Here is a 20,414-nt window from a genome sequence, read left to right on the forward strand (position 1 = left end):
GACTCATTACCTCTAATTACAGTGTCATCTAGACATTTCAGGGTTTTTTTTTTTGTTTTTTGTTTTTTTCTTTTTTGGTTCCAGGGATTGAACTCATGACCTTGCACTTGCAAGGCAGGCGCTTATGCTGCTGAGCTAAATCCCCAGCCTAGACATTTCTTTTTTTGGTTTTTGTTTTTGTTTTTGAGTAAGAGTCTTGCTGTGTACTTCAGGCTAGCCTTGAACCCACCACGGAGTCCTGGCTGGCCTCAAACTCTCAGCAATCCTCCTCCCTCAGCCTTCCGAGGGCTGGGAGTACGCCACCACAGCCGGCCTACAATGTCATCTAGGGAGAACCCTTTCTGACTGCCTAGAGTTACTCCACAATCCGGGCTTCCATTTACAGGACTGTTCCTGTGATTGTTTTATCACATGCTATTAGGTTTGAGTCCATCTTCCTATTTAGGCTATATTTTCCTTTACAAAGTGTGTGTCCTTAGGGTGTGGTGTAATGTCCAATGTACCTTTTCTCTTTAGCGTGCAACTAGTGAAAGATAATGAAAGAGAAAATTGTGCAGGGGATGTTGGATGGATTAGACCTTAACCAGGTGATTTGGTTCCCCCTCACCTTACTTCCATTGCCTGTTTTAGGAAACCCAGGGCCTGTTTCACTAAAAACAAGCTGGAGCTACAAAGGTAAATTTTCACATCTTTTTCCAGCATTAAAAAGTACACATCCCACTGTAAATTGCTCGTACAGAAATAGCTAACATGGCTAAACTTTGCAAGAGTGAGGTCAGGGTGCCACAGTCCATCCCAGAGTCTATGCTACCTCTAATAATGTCCCCATCCATTCAGGAGACTACTGAAATCTCAATAAACTAATGGGGAAGGCCATCCTGAATGTCACACGTCTAGCTCTTGATGTTAAAGGGAAACTTGGTTGGTGTGGCAGACCATCACTGATGAAGAACCAAGCAACACTTGTACTCAGGTGGAGGGAACCAATTTTATTACAGCAGTGGGCCCAGGGGAGCTGAGCACTAACATCTGAGACCTGAAATTTCTTTTCATCCCTTTACATAGGGAACCTGGGCAGGGGTGCAAGCAGCATTACAGAAATGGATTAGGGCATGGTTAAACAGCCCCCCGCCTTTTTTTTTTTTGGTTTTTTGAGACAGGGCCAAGCTATGTTGTTAGGCTGGCCTTGACCTCATGGCTGTCCTCTTGCCTCAGCCTTCTAAAAGCTGGGATTACGAATGTATACTATCACACACAGGGTCATCTTATGCACATCTGCCATTTTAACTTTAGGTTTCAGTTTCCTTGAGTTTTGTTTCCCTCATCATTCCCCTCTTTTGATGCCCTATTTGCCCTTATAGGGCATCATTATCTCTTAAGGTCCTGTATCTATGGACTTGGGTTGGTAGCTCTTTTGGTGACTGGTCTCTGAATCTCATCAGGGTGCTCAGAAGGCAGCATCCTATTGTCACAGGCAACAGAAAGGTCAAAAGGGGCCCAGCTAAGGCCCACAATGTCCATTGCCTGGGCTTCAGTTCCAACCTTCTCTTAATTTTCCTTTGGATCCCATCTCTCAAGTCTGTGACCTTTGTGGCAACTACTCCTGATTGGTTGACATAACAACATTCCTGTCTCAGAAATATACAAAATACTAACTACCCTTTTCGGCAGTGAGGTCTAGGCAAGCCTGTTTTGTAGTCACAGCTGCCAGTGAAATCATCCGCTGCAGGGAGACTAGGGAGTCAGCCATCCGCAGCATATCATTTGGCTCCTGAGACAGCATATAATACAACCCTGCTCATGTCCCAACTCCTGCCAACCCTGCCCCTATTCCAGAGCGGATTAGAACCCAGGCCTGTGGGTCTGTCTTTTTCCAAGACCGGCTGCCTGTGAGTATCTGCGTAAACAGATCTCAGGGGTGAGGAAAATCTGGACATGTGCCAGTGCAGTTCTTTGAGTGGTGGAAGGTGGGGCTTCCACACAGGTAAAACATGGGGTGGGAATTGATGCAGGCAAGGAGGGTGTGGACAGTAGTGATTCACTTTTTGGACTGGACTGGGGATTGTGAGGGCACCTCAGGTTGGACCCTGAGGTGTCAAAGAGAATACCAGATGCCATTAGCCAGATCAGTATGCTTCTGTTCCATCCTGAGGAACCTTCTGGGAAGCTCCAACTGGCTGGTACTGGAGTCCTCACATAGGCTGCTTTATGAAGAGGCAAGCAAACCAGCAGAATTGAGACCTGTTGACCCCTGCACTGTAAGGACACAAAAGCAGGCAGTAGGTGTGAGAGGTGGGGTCAGTGAACTGGGTTAGGTGGTAGAGGCCACACAGATCTGTATCCTGGTATGGCTGCTGCTTGGCTCCTGATCCAGGTTTACCAGCTGATTTTGTACTACTTTTACCTGTTTATGGAATGCACTGTCCTCAGCTCCTCTCCCATCGGACATGCCTACATGAGTCAGCTAAGTCCAGCATGTTGTCTTTCCATGTTGGTTATAGTGAGTTGACTCTTTGACATTTGAGTTGGCCAGGACAGAACAGCCTACTCTTCTTGGGCTGTGGTCACCAGTATATTGGCATAGGGTGGCCATTTGGTAGCAAGGGATGGAGGTGCATGTAGGTGTAGGAGATAAACCTAGTAACCTGTCATCCACCAATGGTCATTGGGTGATTACAGGCTGTGGGGCAGAGGGGTGTTACAAATCAAGATGCCATAGTCTCCCAGCAAACCAAGGCCTGAGGAAGTCCAGGAAGCAGTCACATGATATAGCCTGAGCATCTAGGACTTTTAAATTGACACAGTACACATCAGTCAACCAAGGTTTGGGGAGCCAGGAGACCAATTCAGTGAAGGGCTGGAGGCTGGAGTGTTGGTCCATCTCATAAAGATTGTGACTTGGCAGGTGGTCTCCTCCAGGAGTCCAGTCTTCAGGGGATTGTGTGAGTCATGATGCACGGTCCAGGTGACTAAAGGGTCCTCAGGGTGACCCTTTTTCAGCCAAAGGTGATGTTTCCAGGGGATGATACCTGCAACCTCAATAGCAGTTGGGTGATAAGCACAACAGTGTAAGGCACTGTTTACATGGGCTGGAGTGTTCTTTTTTCCAATCTCAGATGCAGACTGAACCAGTATATGGGGCTACCTGAGGAGATTAGGTTTCTCTCAGGGACAACTTTATTGATGTGGGAGAACAGTTTTCCCAAGGCCTGCAACTCAGCAGTCAGATTTGATTCTCCCAGGTATCTGATATCCACTTTCAGGGCCCTAATTATGGGAGAGAGGCTCCCAACAGGATTTATTTTAGTAGGGGAGTAGCCAGAAGACTCCACTGTACATTGGGCCTATAATAGGGCCAGGAGCAGCATATCAACTCCTGGAGTGGGTCTCTTCACAAAATATGGCTAGAGTAATTCATGTGGTCCACTTTCCCTGAAGTCTGAGCTCTATAGGCCATGGGGAGATTTCATCTCATTTTCAGCAGAGTCCGTTATTTCTGCCACAAAGGCCAGTCCATTGTCATTCCTGATAGTGAAGGGCAGCCCATATTGGGGAATGTTTTCCTGCAACAAAACCTTGGCCACTTCTTAGGCTTTTTCCATCCGTACAGGTATGGCGTTCACTTAGTCTGAGTATGCACAGATGAAGACCAGCAATTTTTGTAGCTGTGGCATGGCTTTGTCTCTGTGAAGTCTATCTCTAAGTCTTCAAAGAGGGAGGTCCCTGGTATATTGTATGCTCAGAGCAGGCTTAGGTTACTGGAGGGGGCTTTTTCCAGGTGCAGATTTGATGACATTTGCTTATGGTGACATTTGCTTATGGTGGCACAGAGATGACAGCCAGGCAATGTAAAATTATTGGCCCAATAATGTGTCTGAGGCTGTCCTTCCCAAATGGATCAGTTTATGGTATTGCTGGACTGTGGGAAAACCATTCTTTAGGGCACAAAGGGTTTCTGGTTGTTCAGGCACCATCATTCTCCAAGGGCTTTATAAGGTTTTCCCCTCTGGACTCATTGGTCTTCTGGAGAATACCCTGGTTCCTTAGAGTGTGTGGGGGCCATCAATATTTTGGGGGTCTTTGGGTTGGGACTGGCTTATTTCCTCAAGCCACCTCTCTAGCTGACTGGTCTGCCAACTGATTTCTTTAGTAATACTGTTTTCATTTTTGGTGCCCCTGACAGTGTATGATGGCCACCCTCTTAGTTTCCCAGACAGTTTCCAGGGATTAGATTATCTTTTTATCAGTTTTCCATTTCTTTTTCCTCAGCAGCCAGCAATCTTCTCTCTTTATATTTGGTTCTGTGGATGTAGACCTTAACAAAGGTACATTGGGAGTCAGTGTAAATGTTGACCATTGTTATGGTTGATATATTGTGTCAACTTGAGAAGTTTAGAAGTTTAAGAGACTCAGCAGGGAGTCAGGATTCTTACTTTGTAAATATTCTCATCCTGTGTAAGAGGAAAGCACAGAGATTTTTGTGAGTGCTGCACCTCCCAGGAAGAGAAGGGTGACTGGTGTACAACATAAGGGAGGAGAAGAGGCTTGTTTTCCCTCCTTTTTGGTCTAGCTGATTTTGCTAGCTGCTGCCTTTAAGTGATGCCCCAGTGCCATGTCACCTTGCCTTGGAGCCAGCTGATTATGGACTGAAACCTCCAGAAACTATAAGCTAAATAAACCTTTCCTTCCTTCATTTGGGGTGTGAGGTGTTTTGTCCCAACAAAAGAGAAAAGTAACCAAGACAACCATCTTTCATTTTGTCCACCTAGGGCCCAGAGCTCAGCCCTCTGAGCTGACCACCCCTTTAGGAAAAACCAGCCTCAGTGACCTGTCAACAGTAGTGACTGCATACTAGACCAAATGTTCTCCATCTTGAACAAAGCCTTGAATACATTTGCACCTGGATACATCACTGTCCAGGTACACTGCTGGGCTCTGGTCAACTGGTGAACATTTTATTGATGACTTCTTCAAAGTCATGGCCTGGTAGTCCCTCCTCAGTTGGTAGAAAGAGAGCTGGGATTAGGGCTTGAATGGTCTCTATAGAGTGATTCAGGGGTTTTCACTGAGAAGTCCTTGATACTGGGTCATTCTGGCTTGGGTAGTTATTTGTGTCCCTGGTTATTTATTAGAGTCATGACTGAGTGTGGGGGGCTTTGACTCAAAAGGCCTGTCCCAAGGTTAATATGTTGGCCTCTTTAACAAAGGTGACTGTTGCTCTAGTGCCATCTAGCTGCTCAGATAAGTAGGCTACCAGCCTAGGCCAGTATCTGACAATCTGAGTTAAGATGCCAAGTGCTATATTTTTTTCACAGACAAAAGGGTTAAATTGTCTGTTTCTATCAGGTAGTCCCAAAGCCTGAGGACAGATGAGCAGCCTTTTGATCTCACCTCTTGTTCTCCCCATTCAAGAAATTTTTCTTCTGGTCTGGTCAGTGTGGCATACAGCAGCTTCTTGGAGTACCCTGGTATCCATATACTATAGAACCTGGCTGCCTCTAAAATTTCCTAAAGTCTTTTCCTGTTATTGGCTTTAGGATGGAGCAAATAATTTCTTCTCTCTTGGCCTCAGGAAGTGGTGTCCTACTGCAGTGACAAATCCCAGGTATCAGACTTCCAGGACCCCTTGTGTCTTAGTTACTTTTCTCTTATTGCTGACACAAAATAACTGACACCCAAAGTTAAAGGGGGTTTATTTAACTTAGAGTTTGTAGAGGCACCCTGTCATGAAACAACAGTTCATGATGGCAGAAGACAGCAAAAGCAACAACAGCAAGCCTTTATTTCTTTCTTTATATTGTGCAGGTTGCCTGCCCTAGGGTGGGTGTAGCACTCACACCCTCAATTCCAGCACTAGACATTGAACCAATCACAGACTCTAGATACAGTGGCTTCCGAAAACCCCACCCCTCGTGACCACATGAGGCTTTGCAGGGACATCCAGACACAAACTATAACACTTTGTATCCTGTATCCATTAGCAACTGTAAAAGGATTCTTATGCCTTTCTAACAGTCCTCCTCACTTGTCAGTAAGAGGTTATCCACATACTGGAGTAAAATACAATTCAGTTTTTCTCCTGGGAAAGCAGCCAGATTTGCAGTTAGGCCTCTCCAAACAGGGTGAGAGGGTTTTTGAAACCCTGGGGAAGCCCTATCCTAGTCAACTGGGTCTTTTATCCTGTACTGGGATCTTCCTATTTAAAGGCGAACAGGGTGTGCCTTTTTTTTTTTTCAGTCTCTTAGAATACCTAAAAGGGTGTGCCTTTGTAATATTTAATATTTTTTTCTTGGTAATGGGAATCTAACTCAGGACCTTGTGCTTGCTAGGCAAGCATTATGACACTGAGCCATATCCTTGGCCCTACAGGTGGCTTTGTAGGGCTAGGCGCAGGCAAAAGAAAGCATTGATGAGGTCTAAGCAGGTGAACTCTTGGACTCTAGGTGGTGTCTGGGCTGAAGTAGCTGTTGGACTAGGGGCTAATTAACTCAAATCAGGTTCTTCTACAGCAGGTGAGTCAGGTTGATTGGATGGAAGTGGGGGTCCAATGAAGGAGGACTATCAGGAAAGCCCAGTGGCTGCGGTGCTGAAGATGGTGAGGGAAAACATGGCAGGGGGTGGTGGTGACTAAGGACTCCTGATGAGCCTTGATGAGTTGGTTTTCTCTGAACATTTGGGGCTAGACTTAAAACTTAGATGATAAAGACCTTACTCCATCCCTTTCTAGTCTTGCAGAATCATGCCCAAGTAGGGAGGGTCTGGGCAAATTCTAGCCAAGAGCTGATATCTGGGAGCTGGTCAAGAGGGCTCTAACTATCAATGACTACCTTCTAGAATGCCCACACTACATGGATATTCAGGCCCCTTTGGGAAACCACCCAATGTCAGTCTACCTCATAATGGATTCTTAATTTATAGGGTTTCAATTTTTTTGTACCAAGAATCAAACTCATGACCTTACGGTTGCCAGGCAGGCACTTATGCCACTGAACTAAATCCTCTGCTTATTGAGTTTCAATTTAACACCATAATTACACTAAACCCCTTCCTGAAGTTTTTGAACATGCAAGCTAGGGCAGTGGGTATGGCTTGCCTCGACCCCAGATTCTGAGATGTTTTCCCCATGAACAGTGGTATAACAGACAAAGGAGGGGAGTCCCTGAAGGAAACCATTTAGATGCCCACTTGGTTACGTCCTTCAAACTTTGGAGGGTCTTGGCAAAGGTGTACCCATATAAACTCAGGCCTAGTCAGTCCCCTATTTGCGGAAGATGAATCACTGTTATGGGTAGGACTTCACAATGGAAATGCAGGTTAGGGTCCACTTGGACTCCGTATCTTATGCCAACATGTTCATACCCACTCACTCTGCCATCCAGAGGTTAAGACATTCCTTCTCCCTTAAGGGGGACCCTTGAGATCTCTGGCTTGAGACCCTGGAAGGTGATTAGACTCCCTTCTGTCGGTGAACAGGCATGACTTGGGACAGCCTGCGGCTTTACCTTGTCCAGAAGCTGCACCAGGGGACCAACCCACCCCTCCACTGAATCTGGTAGGGAGAAGCTGGTACAACCAACAATGACCCTCTCCTGATAAAGAAGGTCTTGTCACTCTGGGAAAGACACTTGTCAACCATTCCCCCTAGTCTGAACTAGCGCAATGAACTAGCACGCTGTTTCCCAGTCAGACTGTCACCAATGAACACCCAAGCAGTACTCGGAGAAGTGGGGGGAATCAGCAGGCCCAGAGGAGCTTAGCCTCCCAGGTCTGAGCCCCAAAACAGTTCCTTTCATCTCCTCACATCGAGATCCTTAACCGGCGCGCAAGCAATTTTATAGAACCCGAACAAGGTGTGGATAAACAGCCATTTTGTGCACATCTGCCATTTTGACCTTAGATATCGGTTTCCTTGAGTTTCTTTCCTCATCATAGTGACCAGGATAGTATGCAGACAAAGGATTTGTCACACTGGTCCCAGGAAGCGTCCCTAGTCACAAAGCCAGCCGACACCTTTCCGCTGGGATTGGGCAGTAAAGGCGGGCGCTTGCGTAGCAGAGCCGCGGACAAGAGGACGCCTGCGCAGAGAGGCGGAGAGCGTGTGCTTGCGCCCCGCCCCCGCCGAGTCGCGCCCGCGCAGTAAAGAGCAGGCCGGCAGAGACGGCGGCTGCGCGGTCGTGGGGCAGGGGAGCTGTCGAGGTGGCGGCGATGGAACCTGCAGGGCAGCTGAACGAGTTAGTGTCAGCGGAGGGCCGAAACCGGAAGGCGGTGCTGTGCCAGCGTTGTGGCTCTCGCGTGCTGCAGCCCGGGACTGCTCTCTTCTCCCGCCGACAGGTAGGGAAGCCGGTGCTTACACCCTTCCAAAGGCCGGAGCGGTCAGAGTCGTGAATCCCTACTACTTGGTTTCCGGGGACCGCGCCCCTGCTCGCGCGGTCCATAAGCCCCGCCCCTCTTGCGCGAGGCCCCGCCCCGGGCTCACTGCGCTGAGGCTCAGCCGCTGCGACAGCGGACGGTGGATGGTCGGGTGCCACCTCGGCCTGAGGGAGTCTTGCCACTGAAGGCTTTTTGCATCAGCTGTGGCCGCGGATCCCCCATCCATTCCTGGCCTGTCTGTAAGAAACTTCTCTGTCCCCGGGTCTCCCCAGCGTGCGCCCTGTACGCCCAGTCCGGTTGCCGGGTGCTGCTGGAAGGAATGCACCAGCTCGTAGCCTTAGCACCGCCTCTGTGGCCCCGGGCCGCCAGGGCGCAACTTAACTTCTGTCCCGCATCGGCCCCCACCTACGTGGCCGTCCTTTAACGCCTCATTTCTGCTCTACAAATTTCTTTGGCGTGCCGGATACATACAGTAGCTCCGGGTGTACGTTTTGCCAAGGCACTGAGAACCAGAGTTTTCGAGACGAATCATATTTCAAATTCGATATATATTTGGAGTCCTGGAAATAAATTTCGAAAGAAGATTAATTTTTACCTTCAGGTTAGGACTTCCTATTACTATCACCCCAGAGAAAGTCGAAACAAAATTTAACTTTAGTAAACCTTTTATTAAAGTGTGTCCAGTAGGAAATTGCAAAATGTAATCTCGTTTCAACCATGTGCACTTTCACTTAAAAAAGGATTTGTAAGAAATGAGCAGGTCATTTTATTTGCTGTGGTTGTATAGCTGGTGAACCATAGGGTCTGATAGGAGTAAGAAGTACCTATTTCTGCAAAAACAGAACCCTTTTCATAAAAGAAAGGAGGGCTGGGGATTTAGCTCAGTGGCATAAGCTCCTGCCTGGCAAGAGTGAGGTCCTGAGTTTGATCCCCGGAACCAAAAAAAAAAAGGGAAATTACTTCCTTGTGGTCCAGGGAAGGTTGGTGCCCCCCCTCCCTTTTTTTTGTCTTTTTCCTTTTTATCGGTCCGGGGATCGAACTCACGACTGCCTGCTTGCAAGGCAGGCGTTTATGCCGCTGAGCTAAATCCCCAGCCCCCGGTGTCCCCTTTCTTCCCCTTTGCTTGGTAAGACTTCCTAAGACTGAGAAGACTCCTTATTTTATTATTACTTTTTTTTGGTACCAGGGATCAAACTCATGACCTTGCGCTTTCCAGGCAAGCACTTATGCCACCGAGCTAAATCCCTGGCCTAAATTCTTAACTCTTACTGGATATATTTTATAATAAATTGATGTTGTCTAAAGCATATGAATTATATGAATTGTACATATTATATATCTTTTCCTACTTTTTTTTTTTTTTTTTTTTTTGTCTTTTTCATTTTTATCGGTACCAGGGATCGAACTCAAGACTGCCTGCCTGCAAGGCAGGCCCTTATGCCGCTGAGCTAAATCCCCAGCCCCCTCTACTTTTCAACAAAATAGCTACTATTCTAGAAAGAAATCTTGGAATTTTTTTTGTTTTACTTTTATCTTTGCTTAAAAAGAAAATTTTTTCTTATTTCTCCATTTTTGTTTGCTTGGTTTTCTTTTACTTTGGTTTCAGTACTTCTAGACATGACCTGTTTTGGGGGTTTTGTGTTTTGTTTTGTTGTTTGTTTTTTGAGACAGTCTTCCTGTGTAGTTCAGGCTAGTCTTGAACTCACTGTGTAACCCACACCTACTTCAGACTTGCAGCAATACCCCTTTGCTGGGGTTACAGGTGTGCACCACCACACCCTGCTCCTGTTTCTTGAAAAGCACTGTTGGAAACATCCGGGTTCCTCCATCTGCTATGTGCCTTATACATCAAAGAAAAAAATTTTTTTAAAGTTCCTGCCCTGACAGAATGAGAATGATTCACAATTTGAAAGTAAACAAACTTCTTAACCAAAACCCTGTAAAACTTCATGGTAACTTTTTTTTGTTAAATTTGAAATGTTGCAAAGAAAACAGGTAGCGGGTGGGAGATAGCAGGACTCTTACTTATCTGGGTGTAAGTGAAGTGCTCCCAGCCATGAAATAACCTTGGAGAAATGTAGGATGCCAGGACACCTCATTAGAGCATTCTCAGCCTATCCAGGAAAGCAGCCTAGTGTGGTCTCCAAATGAGAAAAATTTGAAAACTAGACTCTGCCAGCCTCACCTTTGAGACATCTAAATCTCAGTGATCACTGTACATAGTTCTTTAGTCTAGAGCAATATGTTTCTCACCTGGGGACCATTTTGTCCCACAAAGAAAAAAAATAGACATGTCCAGAGATATTTTTGGTTGTCAGAGTTGAGGAGGGATGTGCCTGGCATCTGGCTGCTCAGCATCCTGCAGTGCCTAGGCCCGCGCCCACAGTAAAGACTCCTTCATCCCAAAATACCAGTTGTTCAAGGCTCAGTGTCAGTGGCCTGACGACAGCAGAGCACTTACCCATCATTTTTCACTTGACTTTAGAAGTTTTTTATACTTCTTGTTGCTTATTGTGTCCTGTCTACCTCTGTGCCTCTGATACCTAGGCTGTACAGATAAGTGACCATTTAAGAAAGTTTGGATTTAAGTTATTAATGAATAAAAGCAGTCCAGGTGAGGGGTGGGTTAGGGTGGATACAGTGGCTCAGGAGGTTCCAGCTGTCAGCCTAGTTGTCCCCTGTTTTTAGCTGTACATGTAAAGTAGTCCTACTTCTGAAGTTGGCACGGGTTGAATAGTCCTTATCCAAAATGTATGGGGTCAAAAGAATTTCATATTTCAGATTTTTTTTTGGATTTCAGAAGACTTGTGAATATATAATGAGCTATCTTGAGACTGAGCTGCACATCTAAGCATGAGACTTTTGTCTTACATACGCCTTTCTACATAGCCCAAAAGTGATTTGATGCAGTGTGTTTAGTGTGCCTGTGTCTTGACTGTAACCAGTCTCACGAGGTCAGGTATGGAAATTGCACTTAAGGCATCATGTCAGTTTCAAAATTTCAGTATTAAAACATTTTAGATTGGATTTTTGGATTAAGGAACCTGTTACTTCTCATAATCTTATCTTGAAGTTTTTGGTGGAAGAGATTATAGTTAAACCAAGAAGAGGTGGGTGACAGTGTGTATTTCATTGTTGAGGAAACATGGTACATTTGGAGAACTGCAAAATTACATTTTGGCCAGAACATAGAGTATGATGAGGCAAGCAGTGAGGGTGGGGCAGATGAAGCGATGGGAATGGAGGCAGCAGAGGGGCAGGAACGCTTGGTTGGGGATAGGACACAGGATCAGAAAGGAGATGAGCCAGGGGCCACCTAGGCTGCTGTGGCTCAGAAGGTGACCAGTTTCCTACATGAGCAGGAGGCACCAACAGGTGGCAAGACACCTGGGAGAAGCAAAATGAGGGGGAGCAGTTGGGGAGCCAGGACACAGGTTTCCCTCTTGGAGCCTGAAGACACAGGCTGTCAGCGAGTGTGTGGTAGCCACTGAGAGGGCTGTGGTGCTGTCCTCAGCAGTAGCCTCATTCTCGCCACCAATGAAAAAAGCAAAGTGCACAGGATTTGAGAATGTAGGGAAAGGGAGGTAACACTGTAGAATATAACTGCTTGCCCGCTTATCTTTTTCAGGGGGCAGTGGAATATTGGTTTGTGGGAAGAAGGTATAGAACAGGAATGGCATAATAATACAGGAGCAGAAAACCTGACTGCAGTAATCAGGGCAGTATCTTATAAAAGTAAACTTAATGGATGACCGAGAACGCTGGTATCTTTTTTTTTCCAGAAAAGTGAAATCTGTACAGAAATGTACATAACTATTCATAATAGCCAAATGATGTCCTGAAACAGATGAAAGACTGGGGCTGGGGATTTAGCTCAGCAGCATAAGTGCCTGCCTTGCAAGCAGGCAGTCATGAGTTCGATCCCCGGTACCGATAAAAAGGAAAAAGACAAAAAAAAAAAATTAAAAAAAAAAACAGATGAAGGACTAAACACTCACAACATGGAACACTACTCAGAAATATAAATGGAATGAACTGTGAATACACATAGCTTGCATGTTTCACCAGGAAATTATGCTGAGTAAAAAACCCAACAAGTGGGGCTGGGGATTTAGCTCAATGGCATAAGTGCCTGCCTGGCAAGCACGAGGTCATGAGTTCGATCCCCAGTAATGCAAAAAAAAAAAGCCAAACTATTATTTTACTTCTACAAATTTTTGAAGTGAAAAGTTTCAATTTATGAGTGAATATATGAGAGGATGATGGGGATATTGTTGAGCACAGTTATACAAAGGGAATGGGCCAGATAAAGTGGAGCTCACCTATAATCCCAGCACTCAGGAGGCTGAGGCAGGAGAATCACTACAAGTTCAAGGCCAGTGTGGGGTACAAAGTGAATTCAAGGCCAGCCTGGACTACATAGTGAGACCCTATCTGAAAAAATAAAAGGGGAATATGAGGGGCCCCTGTGTTGATGGAATAATTCACACTGTAGAATGATGGTAAACACAGAAACTTCTTTTTTTTTTTTTTTTTTGTCTTTTTCTTTTTTATCGGTACTGGGGATTGAACTCACGCCCACCTGCTTACAAGGCAGGTGCTTATGCCGCTGAGCTAAATCCTCAGCCCCGACACAGAAACTTCTGTGTGATAAGATTACATAGAACTGGGGCTGGGGATTTAGCTCAGCAGCATAAGCGCCTGCCTTGCAAGCAGGCAGTCGTGAGTTCGATCCCTGGTATCGATAAAAACAAACAAACAAAAAAAATTACATAGAACTAAACAGATACACACAAGAGAACTGGGGAAAATCTGAATGAAGATCTGTGGATTATATCAGCGTTTATGTCTTGCTTTTAATGTGCTATAGCTTTGTGCAATGTTATCTTTGGAGAAAACTGGGTCAGTACAGTATATGAAATTTGTGTATTCCATGTGTAACTGATTATCTCAATAAAACTTTCATTTGAAAAAATCAGGACATTATAGGAAGTGAAATAAGCAATTCACAGGGATAAATACTGCACAATTCCACTTCTGTGAGATACATTGAATAGTCAGATTTATAGACAGAAAGTAGAATAATGGTTGCCATTTTTCAGCCCAGTAAAGGAAAAATACGGTTAAATGGGTGCAGAATTTAAGCTTGGGAATGAAAAAGTTGTGGAAATATTGGCAATGGTAGCACAACCATCTGAATGTACTTAATGCTACTGAATTGTACACTTAAAAGTGGCTTAAATGATGAGTGTATTTTTTACCACACACACAGACACCAAAAAAACTGAGAACGAGAGCGGAGCTGTGTAAAGTGGTGTGATGCTAGTTAACCACAGCCCTTTAACAGTCACCCCTAAATAGAGCGATTGGAAGGACAACGGGGCATTGGCTCAGGAACTGAAGGCTTGGCTGGGCCCGGCTCAGCAGTGCTCCTTTGACTTCTGGCTGTCTGAAGGGTCATCTTGAAAGCTTCTGAGCTTGCACATCTCCCTGTGGGAGGAAAGTTTTAAGGACTTGGCCCATGAAAGAGGCTTTGTGGGGCATCTGTGTCAAAGATCTTTCCACATGGCTTCCACACGGCACCCTCAGAGTAGCCAAACTAACAGTGGCTGACACCCCAGAGCAAGTAACCTCAGAAAAACTATAATAGTCACACACTCCTGCCTTGTCACTTCTGCTGCATCTGGACATGCAGCATTCATTGTGCTCTGCCCACACTGTGGGGAGGGCAGTGGACTACGCCTGGTGAAAGGTTTGTCAGCCTGTGAACATGTTTTAAAACGCCACATGCACTCACAGAAGCACTCTGTTGTATCAGTTTTTACTCTCATCTATATTGTATCATGCTTGCCAAGCTTCCTGTGAGAATTCATGCTTACAGTGAGAAAGGAAATATTTTATTTTTAAAAGGGTACTGTGGCCAGGAGAGGTGGTGCACACCTGTAGTCTCAGCTCACAGGAGGCTGAGGCTGGAGGATCGCCATGAGTTTGAGGCCAACTTGGGCTATACTACAAAGTGAGACTTTGTCTCAAAACATAAGTAAATAAATAAATAAAAGCGTACAGCAAGCAGTTACATTAAAGTGAGTCCCCCAGCCTGATGCTTTACTTCTGAGGAGCCTGTCCAGGACGAGGGCCATTAACTAGCTGTGGCTCTGAGAGCAAAGAGAACCTGGTTGGTAGTTTCAGTCCCCAACCAAGTCAGCTGCCTCCAATTAGATTTTGTTTTTTTAATTTTTGTCCCAGTAGTCTGCCTAGAAAGCCTGTCTTCCAACTGTCATATCCAATCAACTGGCTCCTTGTCTTGGCCTTGGAACAATAGGTTGAGGTCCAAACGATAAGTTGAGGTGCAGTTGTGGGTCTGACATCTAAATCGAAAGGGGCGTCTTAAGGATTAGAAGGAATGGGGCCCAGGGTATCCAGCAACTGATAGTTAACAGTAGCAGTGGCTTATGTCGCGAGTCACGGGGGACACTGCAAAGGGGCACTTTGAGCTGTAATCAGCAACAGAAGAGGGGGGCTGCCGCCCTTTGCTAGGGGCTTCCTGAAAGCTAGTGCTTAAGAATTCTTGGGCCTTCTCTTCATTTTGGTGGGCACACTGAATACTTGGTTGTATTTCTTAAGTTGTTACAGGTCTACTCTGCTTCAATTCGTAAAATATAGTGAATAGGCCAGAAATAACTGGGAAACTGAGGCCCTCAGAAAGCTACAGATGTGGCTGCAGTCCTGGTCTTCTGAATTTTGATTCCCCTCTGTCTTAGATTCTGCCTGTTTCAATTTTCAGGGAAAACAGCATCAGGGACTTATGCAACCTTCAGGTGAGGCAAACAGGGTGACCAGAATTGTGGGGTAGCAGAAATAGGGACTATTACATTTTTTTTTGAAGTTCTCAGGTCACACCGCACAGATACTGCACCTGTTTGAATAAACTAAGTGCTTAGCACATGGGGAGTAGAAATGTTCTGGGTTAGAGCTCCCCTATTGCTGCAGGCTGGGCCAGGGTCCAGATGGCTGCCTCTGTTACAGTGTGTCGAATGCACAGGAGCAGCCCTTAGACTTCCGCAAAGCAGTGAGAAGAGGCTTACCTCATACTTAAGCACCAACCTTTAGGAGACCTAATGTCAGTCTAATTCTTTACATTTTTTTATTTTATTCTGATTGCATGTGCCACATGATTTTATTACAGTTTGGAGCCACATTAGAGTGTGTTGTGGGATGGGAAATAAATTACACAACAGCAGCCAAGAGTAACAGGACACCAAGTTTTGCTTGTGTTGTATCTCGTATGCATCTCAGGCAACTGAGTGTACACTGCCCATGTGGCGGAACTTAAAGGAGTGTGTGCATATGCCCAGGATTCCATCTCTAGCACTGTAAAATAACAAGTTAAATTATAAAAATTTTAAGATACAGTGAGCAGTACTGTCAGGACAGAGATTGCTTCCTGAGAACTTGACACTCGAGCTGATACCAAGAAGGTGCTGCCCTTGCTGAGATCCGACAGCCAAGCAGACTTAACTTAAGGAAGCGAGAAGGCCAGCGTGCTGCAGCACAGGGCAAGGCCACAGTCGGTGCAGCAGGGAAGCCACCAGCTGGGGCTCCTCTGCCATGTCTCTCAGCCCCAGGATGGGCACCAAAAGAGCCTCCCAGGGTGCTAGTCTTACCTGTAGACTGGAGATGGTGCATCCTTGCCACCGTCCCATTTCAGAAAGCCACTCAGAGGAGTGTGAGAGTGAAGTGTGATAGGATGAGGGTGATGATGTGCCAGCTCAGCTTGTGTGTTCCTCATGTTCTCTTCCACTGCAGCTTTTCCTTCCGTCCATGAGGAAGAAGCCAGCCCTGGCTGATGGCAGCAACCCCGACGGCGATCTCCTCCAGGACCACTGGCTGGTTAACGACATGTTCACCTTTGAGAATGTGGGCTTCACCAAGGACGTGGGCAACATCAAATTTCTGGTCTGTGCAGACTGTGAAATTGGACCCATTGGCTGGCATTGTCTAGATGACAAAAACAGTTTCTATGTGGCCTTGGAACGGGTTTCTCATGAGTAACCGAGGAGATAGGGACTCAACTCTACCCTCAGCTCTGAAAGAACTGGCATCAAACTTGGTGTAACTGTTGTGCTGCTGATTTCTCTGTACCACGTAATATACGTGATGAGCGCCAACATAGGCACTGGAATGCACAGAGGGCCAGCCCCGCTTCCTGCCAGCTGCAGTGCATGCCTCCTGCTTCGTCCACTTTGCATCACAGCATGTTCTAACTTCTGGTCCCCCAGTGTTGGGACACCTCGACCTCCACACATCTGTTCTCATCGCTGGCCTCTGTTGTACCGAGGGCTCCCTTTTTTCTGCTCTAAAAGAGCAGTGTTCAACTTTTTAGCCATAATAACACATGACAAGAGTTTCATGTGCTGATAACTTTACCTTTTTTACTTTCATTCAAGAAAACAAATGTGAGGGCGATCTGGCTGCAACATCTGTCACCTCTATGATCGCCAGGGTTGATTCAGCTGATGCGGGTGGCTACAGACGAAAGTCCCCTTCCTCCCTCAACTCTCCACATGTGTCACTCCTGAAACTGCGCACTCGATCAAAGAGGACAACCCCCCACCCTCGGCCAACGGAATATAGGCAGCTGTGCTCCCCTCTGGGAGCCTCCAAACAAGCTCTCAGTCAAGCAAACATACGAGTACCTGAGAGTAGTTTTGTTATGTAATTAACCTAGTTATCTACAGGAATTTGCTCTTTGTAAAAGTAAAACAAATTCCAGTATTTAAGCCACTAATGAGAAGCATCTAATAAATACCGTGGGCAAGAGCCTTAGATCTGGAATAAGGGACAGCCTTATTGTGAAGATGAATATGGCCCTTCTTCCTTTCAACTCTTGATGTGGTTTCTCTTGTTATAAACTCCTTAACTGCTACAGCCAATTGTCAATACCAATCAAAACTCAGCCCTAAAAACACAAAGAACAAAACAACTCAGCTCTAGCTCTCTTACAGTCAAGAGTAGAGAGTGTATGAGTGTAGAGGGTATATGAAGGATGGGTCTTTGACAAATTGTACCTGAATTTCTAGGTTATCTCTCTTCCTTTGTTCTTAGGGAAGACTTCTTTAATGGTGAGTGTCATTCACTGAACATGAGGTATGGTCCTCAGAGTTTTGCTTCAGTTGGACTCTATACCATCCCAGAATACTGTTTTTTTTTCTCCTCAAATGCCTCTTTTTCTATTGCTATACAGTTGCTTTTTTTTCCCCCCTGGTACCAGGAATCAAACTCACGACCTTGTGCTTGCCAGGCAAGCACTTGTGCTGCTGAACTAAATTGCCGGCCTGTGCCCTTTTTAATATTAGTAAATTTTATTTAAGTCTTCAACATGAGTTCAGTCATTCTGTCATCTGTTCGGAAATGTCTTAGCAGGAATCCGTATAACCAGGTTTCAGGGATTCCCCCATCATCTGTAGCTCTGGGGGACTAAAATTGAAATAAGGACCAAACAGAAGCCCTTTCAGGCCCCTTCCTTTGCATTTTTGCTCTGGTTGCTGCTTCCCTCTTTCCAGAGTTTCTTGAGGGGTCCTCCCACTAACATGCAAGTCTTGGGCACAGGTTTGTAGCCAACGTACTTGCGCAGAAGGGTGGCTTTCTTCCCTAGGCTGGGCCTGAACAAGCTCCTGCAGAAAGGGAGAGAACTGTTTGGTATTTGTAGAAAACTGAGAATTACCCTCAGTTACCCTCAACTGAGAATTACCCTCCAGTTGAGAAGGAACCAACCAAGAAGATGCCTCTAGCAGGCATATGGCCCCTGCCATCACAAGACAAACCTAAACTAAGAATTTTCTTAAATTAGGCTGCAGCTTTTTTCTCTTTTTTAAAATCATAGTAATAGTATATAACAGGCACATTAAAAATGAGTGTAAAATTATTGTTTAGCCAGGTATGATGACATACAGCTGTAATCCCAGCATTCTGGAGACTGAGGCAAGAGAATTGCTATGTGAGGCCAGCTTGGGATATACAGTGAGGTCAAGGCTAGTCTGAACTGCATATTAAGACCCTGTTTCAAAAAAACCAAAAAGGGAAAAAATTTTTTTGAAAAACAAGCATTTAAGCACACCTCAACTGTCCAAAAATTGCCGATGGCAATGGCCATATCATAGATAACTTGATGTTTTTCTATATAAACATGTACAGTTTTTTAAATAGGTGTGCAGTCCAACATTACTCTTTTATAACTTGCTTTTGTAAAGAAAAATAGGGTGAGCATCTTCCTGTGTCAGTAGCTGTTCATCCATCATTACTAGTATCACACTGCATCAGGCACTATAATTTATTTAAATCCACTATTAGGTTGTCCTCAGTTTCTTACACACAATAACGGAGTGTGCCACCTTGTTTAAATGTGAACGCACGCCCTGACTTCACCATGCATTTCCGTGCATGGTGAGAAGTAGAATTGCGGGTAGCTGTGGACAAGGCTTTCCTGTGTTGACACTGCCTCCAAAGACAGCTGTGTGCCTCGCCTTCCCCAGCATGTGAGGGAGCCCTGATGTTTCTGAACCCTTGTGATCAACAGGTATTCATGATCATGAAAAATACTATCTCATTGTTTTTACTTGCACTTATTTTACTTCTAATGAAAGTTTTGTATACTTATTGGTCATTTATGTTTCTTTTTGAGAACTGCCAAATATTGTTGTCCCAGGAAACAAAATGGCTGTGTTACCACTCTCTGCCTTTTCAGTTTGATCTGAAAGAAATAAAGGCATTTAAACTGTGGAAATTAGAGTCCTATATATCCTGAAGACTATATAAATTGAAAAAAGCAGAAGTGAGCTGATTATGAACTTAAGAGTTCAGCTTGAAATCTGTCAACTAATTGACTAAAGACAGAATCTGCTGTAAAATGGGGTGTCACCTCTTCATCCCTGTCACACACAATGAGTTCAGTAAACTCATGAATTACTGTTTGCCATAGTTAGAGACAACTCATGCTTGCCATGAGTAGAGAGAGCAGTTCTGGGCTGAGGAATAGCTGAGTGGTCCAGCTTCTGCTCAGCATACACGAGGCTGGGTTCCATCCCCAGTACTAAAACCCACACACACAAAACCCACTGTTCCTGTTGAGAGAAGTTGATTTTACCAAGGCCCAATTGTTTGTACAAAATTAAAATTTTAAAATGCAGAATCCAGAGGCTGAAGCAGAATTGCTGTGAGTTTGAGGTCAACCTAAACTATATAGCAGACCTTGTTTGATATATATAGCATTCAAGATGTACTGACAATTTACATATTGTTACCATGTCATGCTTGAGGCTGCTTAAGTAATTTTAATATGACTGCTGAGGAAAAGACTACTGGTGATGGTAGATGTAGAAGACCACCTGGACAGCTCTCCTTGAATACAGAGCTGTTACCTCCACTTTGGTTAAACCTGGCCCTATCTCCATGTACTGATATGTACAGAGCTGGCTAAGCTATTTTCTTTTTCCTTTAATTGGCTCTAGGCAATGTAAATAGCGCTAGCTGAAGTATTGATGTATAATCTTCGAAGCCAGGTGACAGTCTGTTTTTGCGTCCCATTTTCTCCCTCTAAATGGTTGAGCCCAGCGGGATGGCAGAGCCACACAGCTCCAGGGCTATCAGCTGGATTTGATTCTTGAGATAAGAGGCTGTGACTTCTCAGGCAGAAAAGGTTTGCACATCAGAGCTGAAGCACCAGCCTTCCAAACATTTAATGTTACGTTAGTCATGTTATGCACATTGGTCTTTCTGCATATCCTTAGCTGCAGAGGTGCCTTCTGGCCTAGCTAGCTCCGCTCACAGTACTCATGTAATTCTCGCCATTCCTATTCACTCATCATCTAGCCAAGCTACTTCCTTCTTCACAAATTAATAAAATCTGAGTTAGGCCCTGGGACATGGCCTTTGTTTTGTGAACCCTCATCTGGACTGGACTCAGGACCCCTTACCTGCCCTTAACTATAAATGTCTTAGTGTCTTTATTCTCATGTGGGTTACACTGGAGGTGGGAGATTGGAATT

At 45.2% G+C, this 20,414-nt stretch overlaps 1 protein-coding gene across 1 annotated transcript; it reads left to right on the forward strand.

Annotated features, from left to right (window-relative positions):
• Positions 1-8,125: 8,125 nt before the first annotated feature.
• On the forward strand, positions 8,126-19,153 carry Rabif (RAB interacting factor). Its single transcript, XM_063239796.1, has 2 exons — positions 8,126-8,331; positions 16,177-19,153. The coding sequence occupies exons 1-2, from the start codon at positions 8,206-8,208 to the stop codon at positions 16,420-16,422; spliced, it is 372 nt and encodes a 123-aa protein (XP_063095866.1). The 5' UTR covers positions 8,126-8,205; the 3' UTR covers positions 16,423-19,153.
• The last annotated feature ends 1,261 nt before the right edge of the window (positions 19,154-20,414 follow it).

The sequence above is a fragment of the Cavia porcellus genome, unplaced genomic scaffold (assembly GCF_034190915.1).
Source record: "Cavia porcellus strain 051 isolate PalLab524CR breed Dunkin Hartley unplaced genomic scaffold, mCavPor4.1 scaffold_29, whole genome shotgun sequence".
NCBI lineage: Eukaryota > Metazoa > Chordata > Mammalia > Rodentia > Caviidae > Cavia > Cavia porcellus.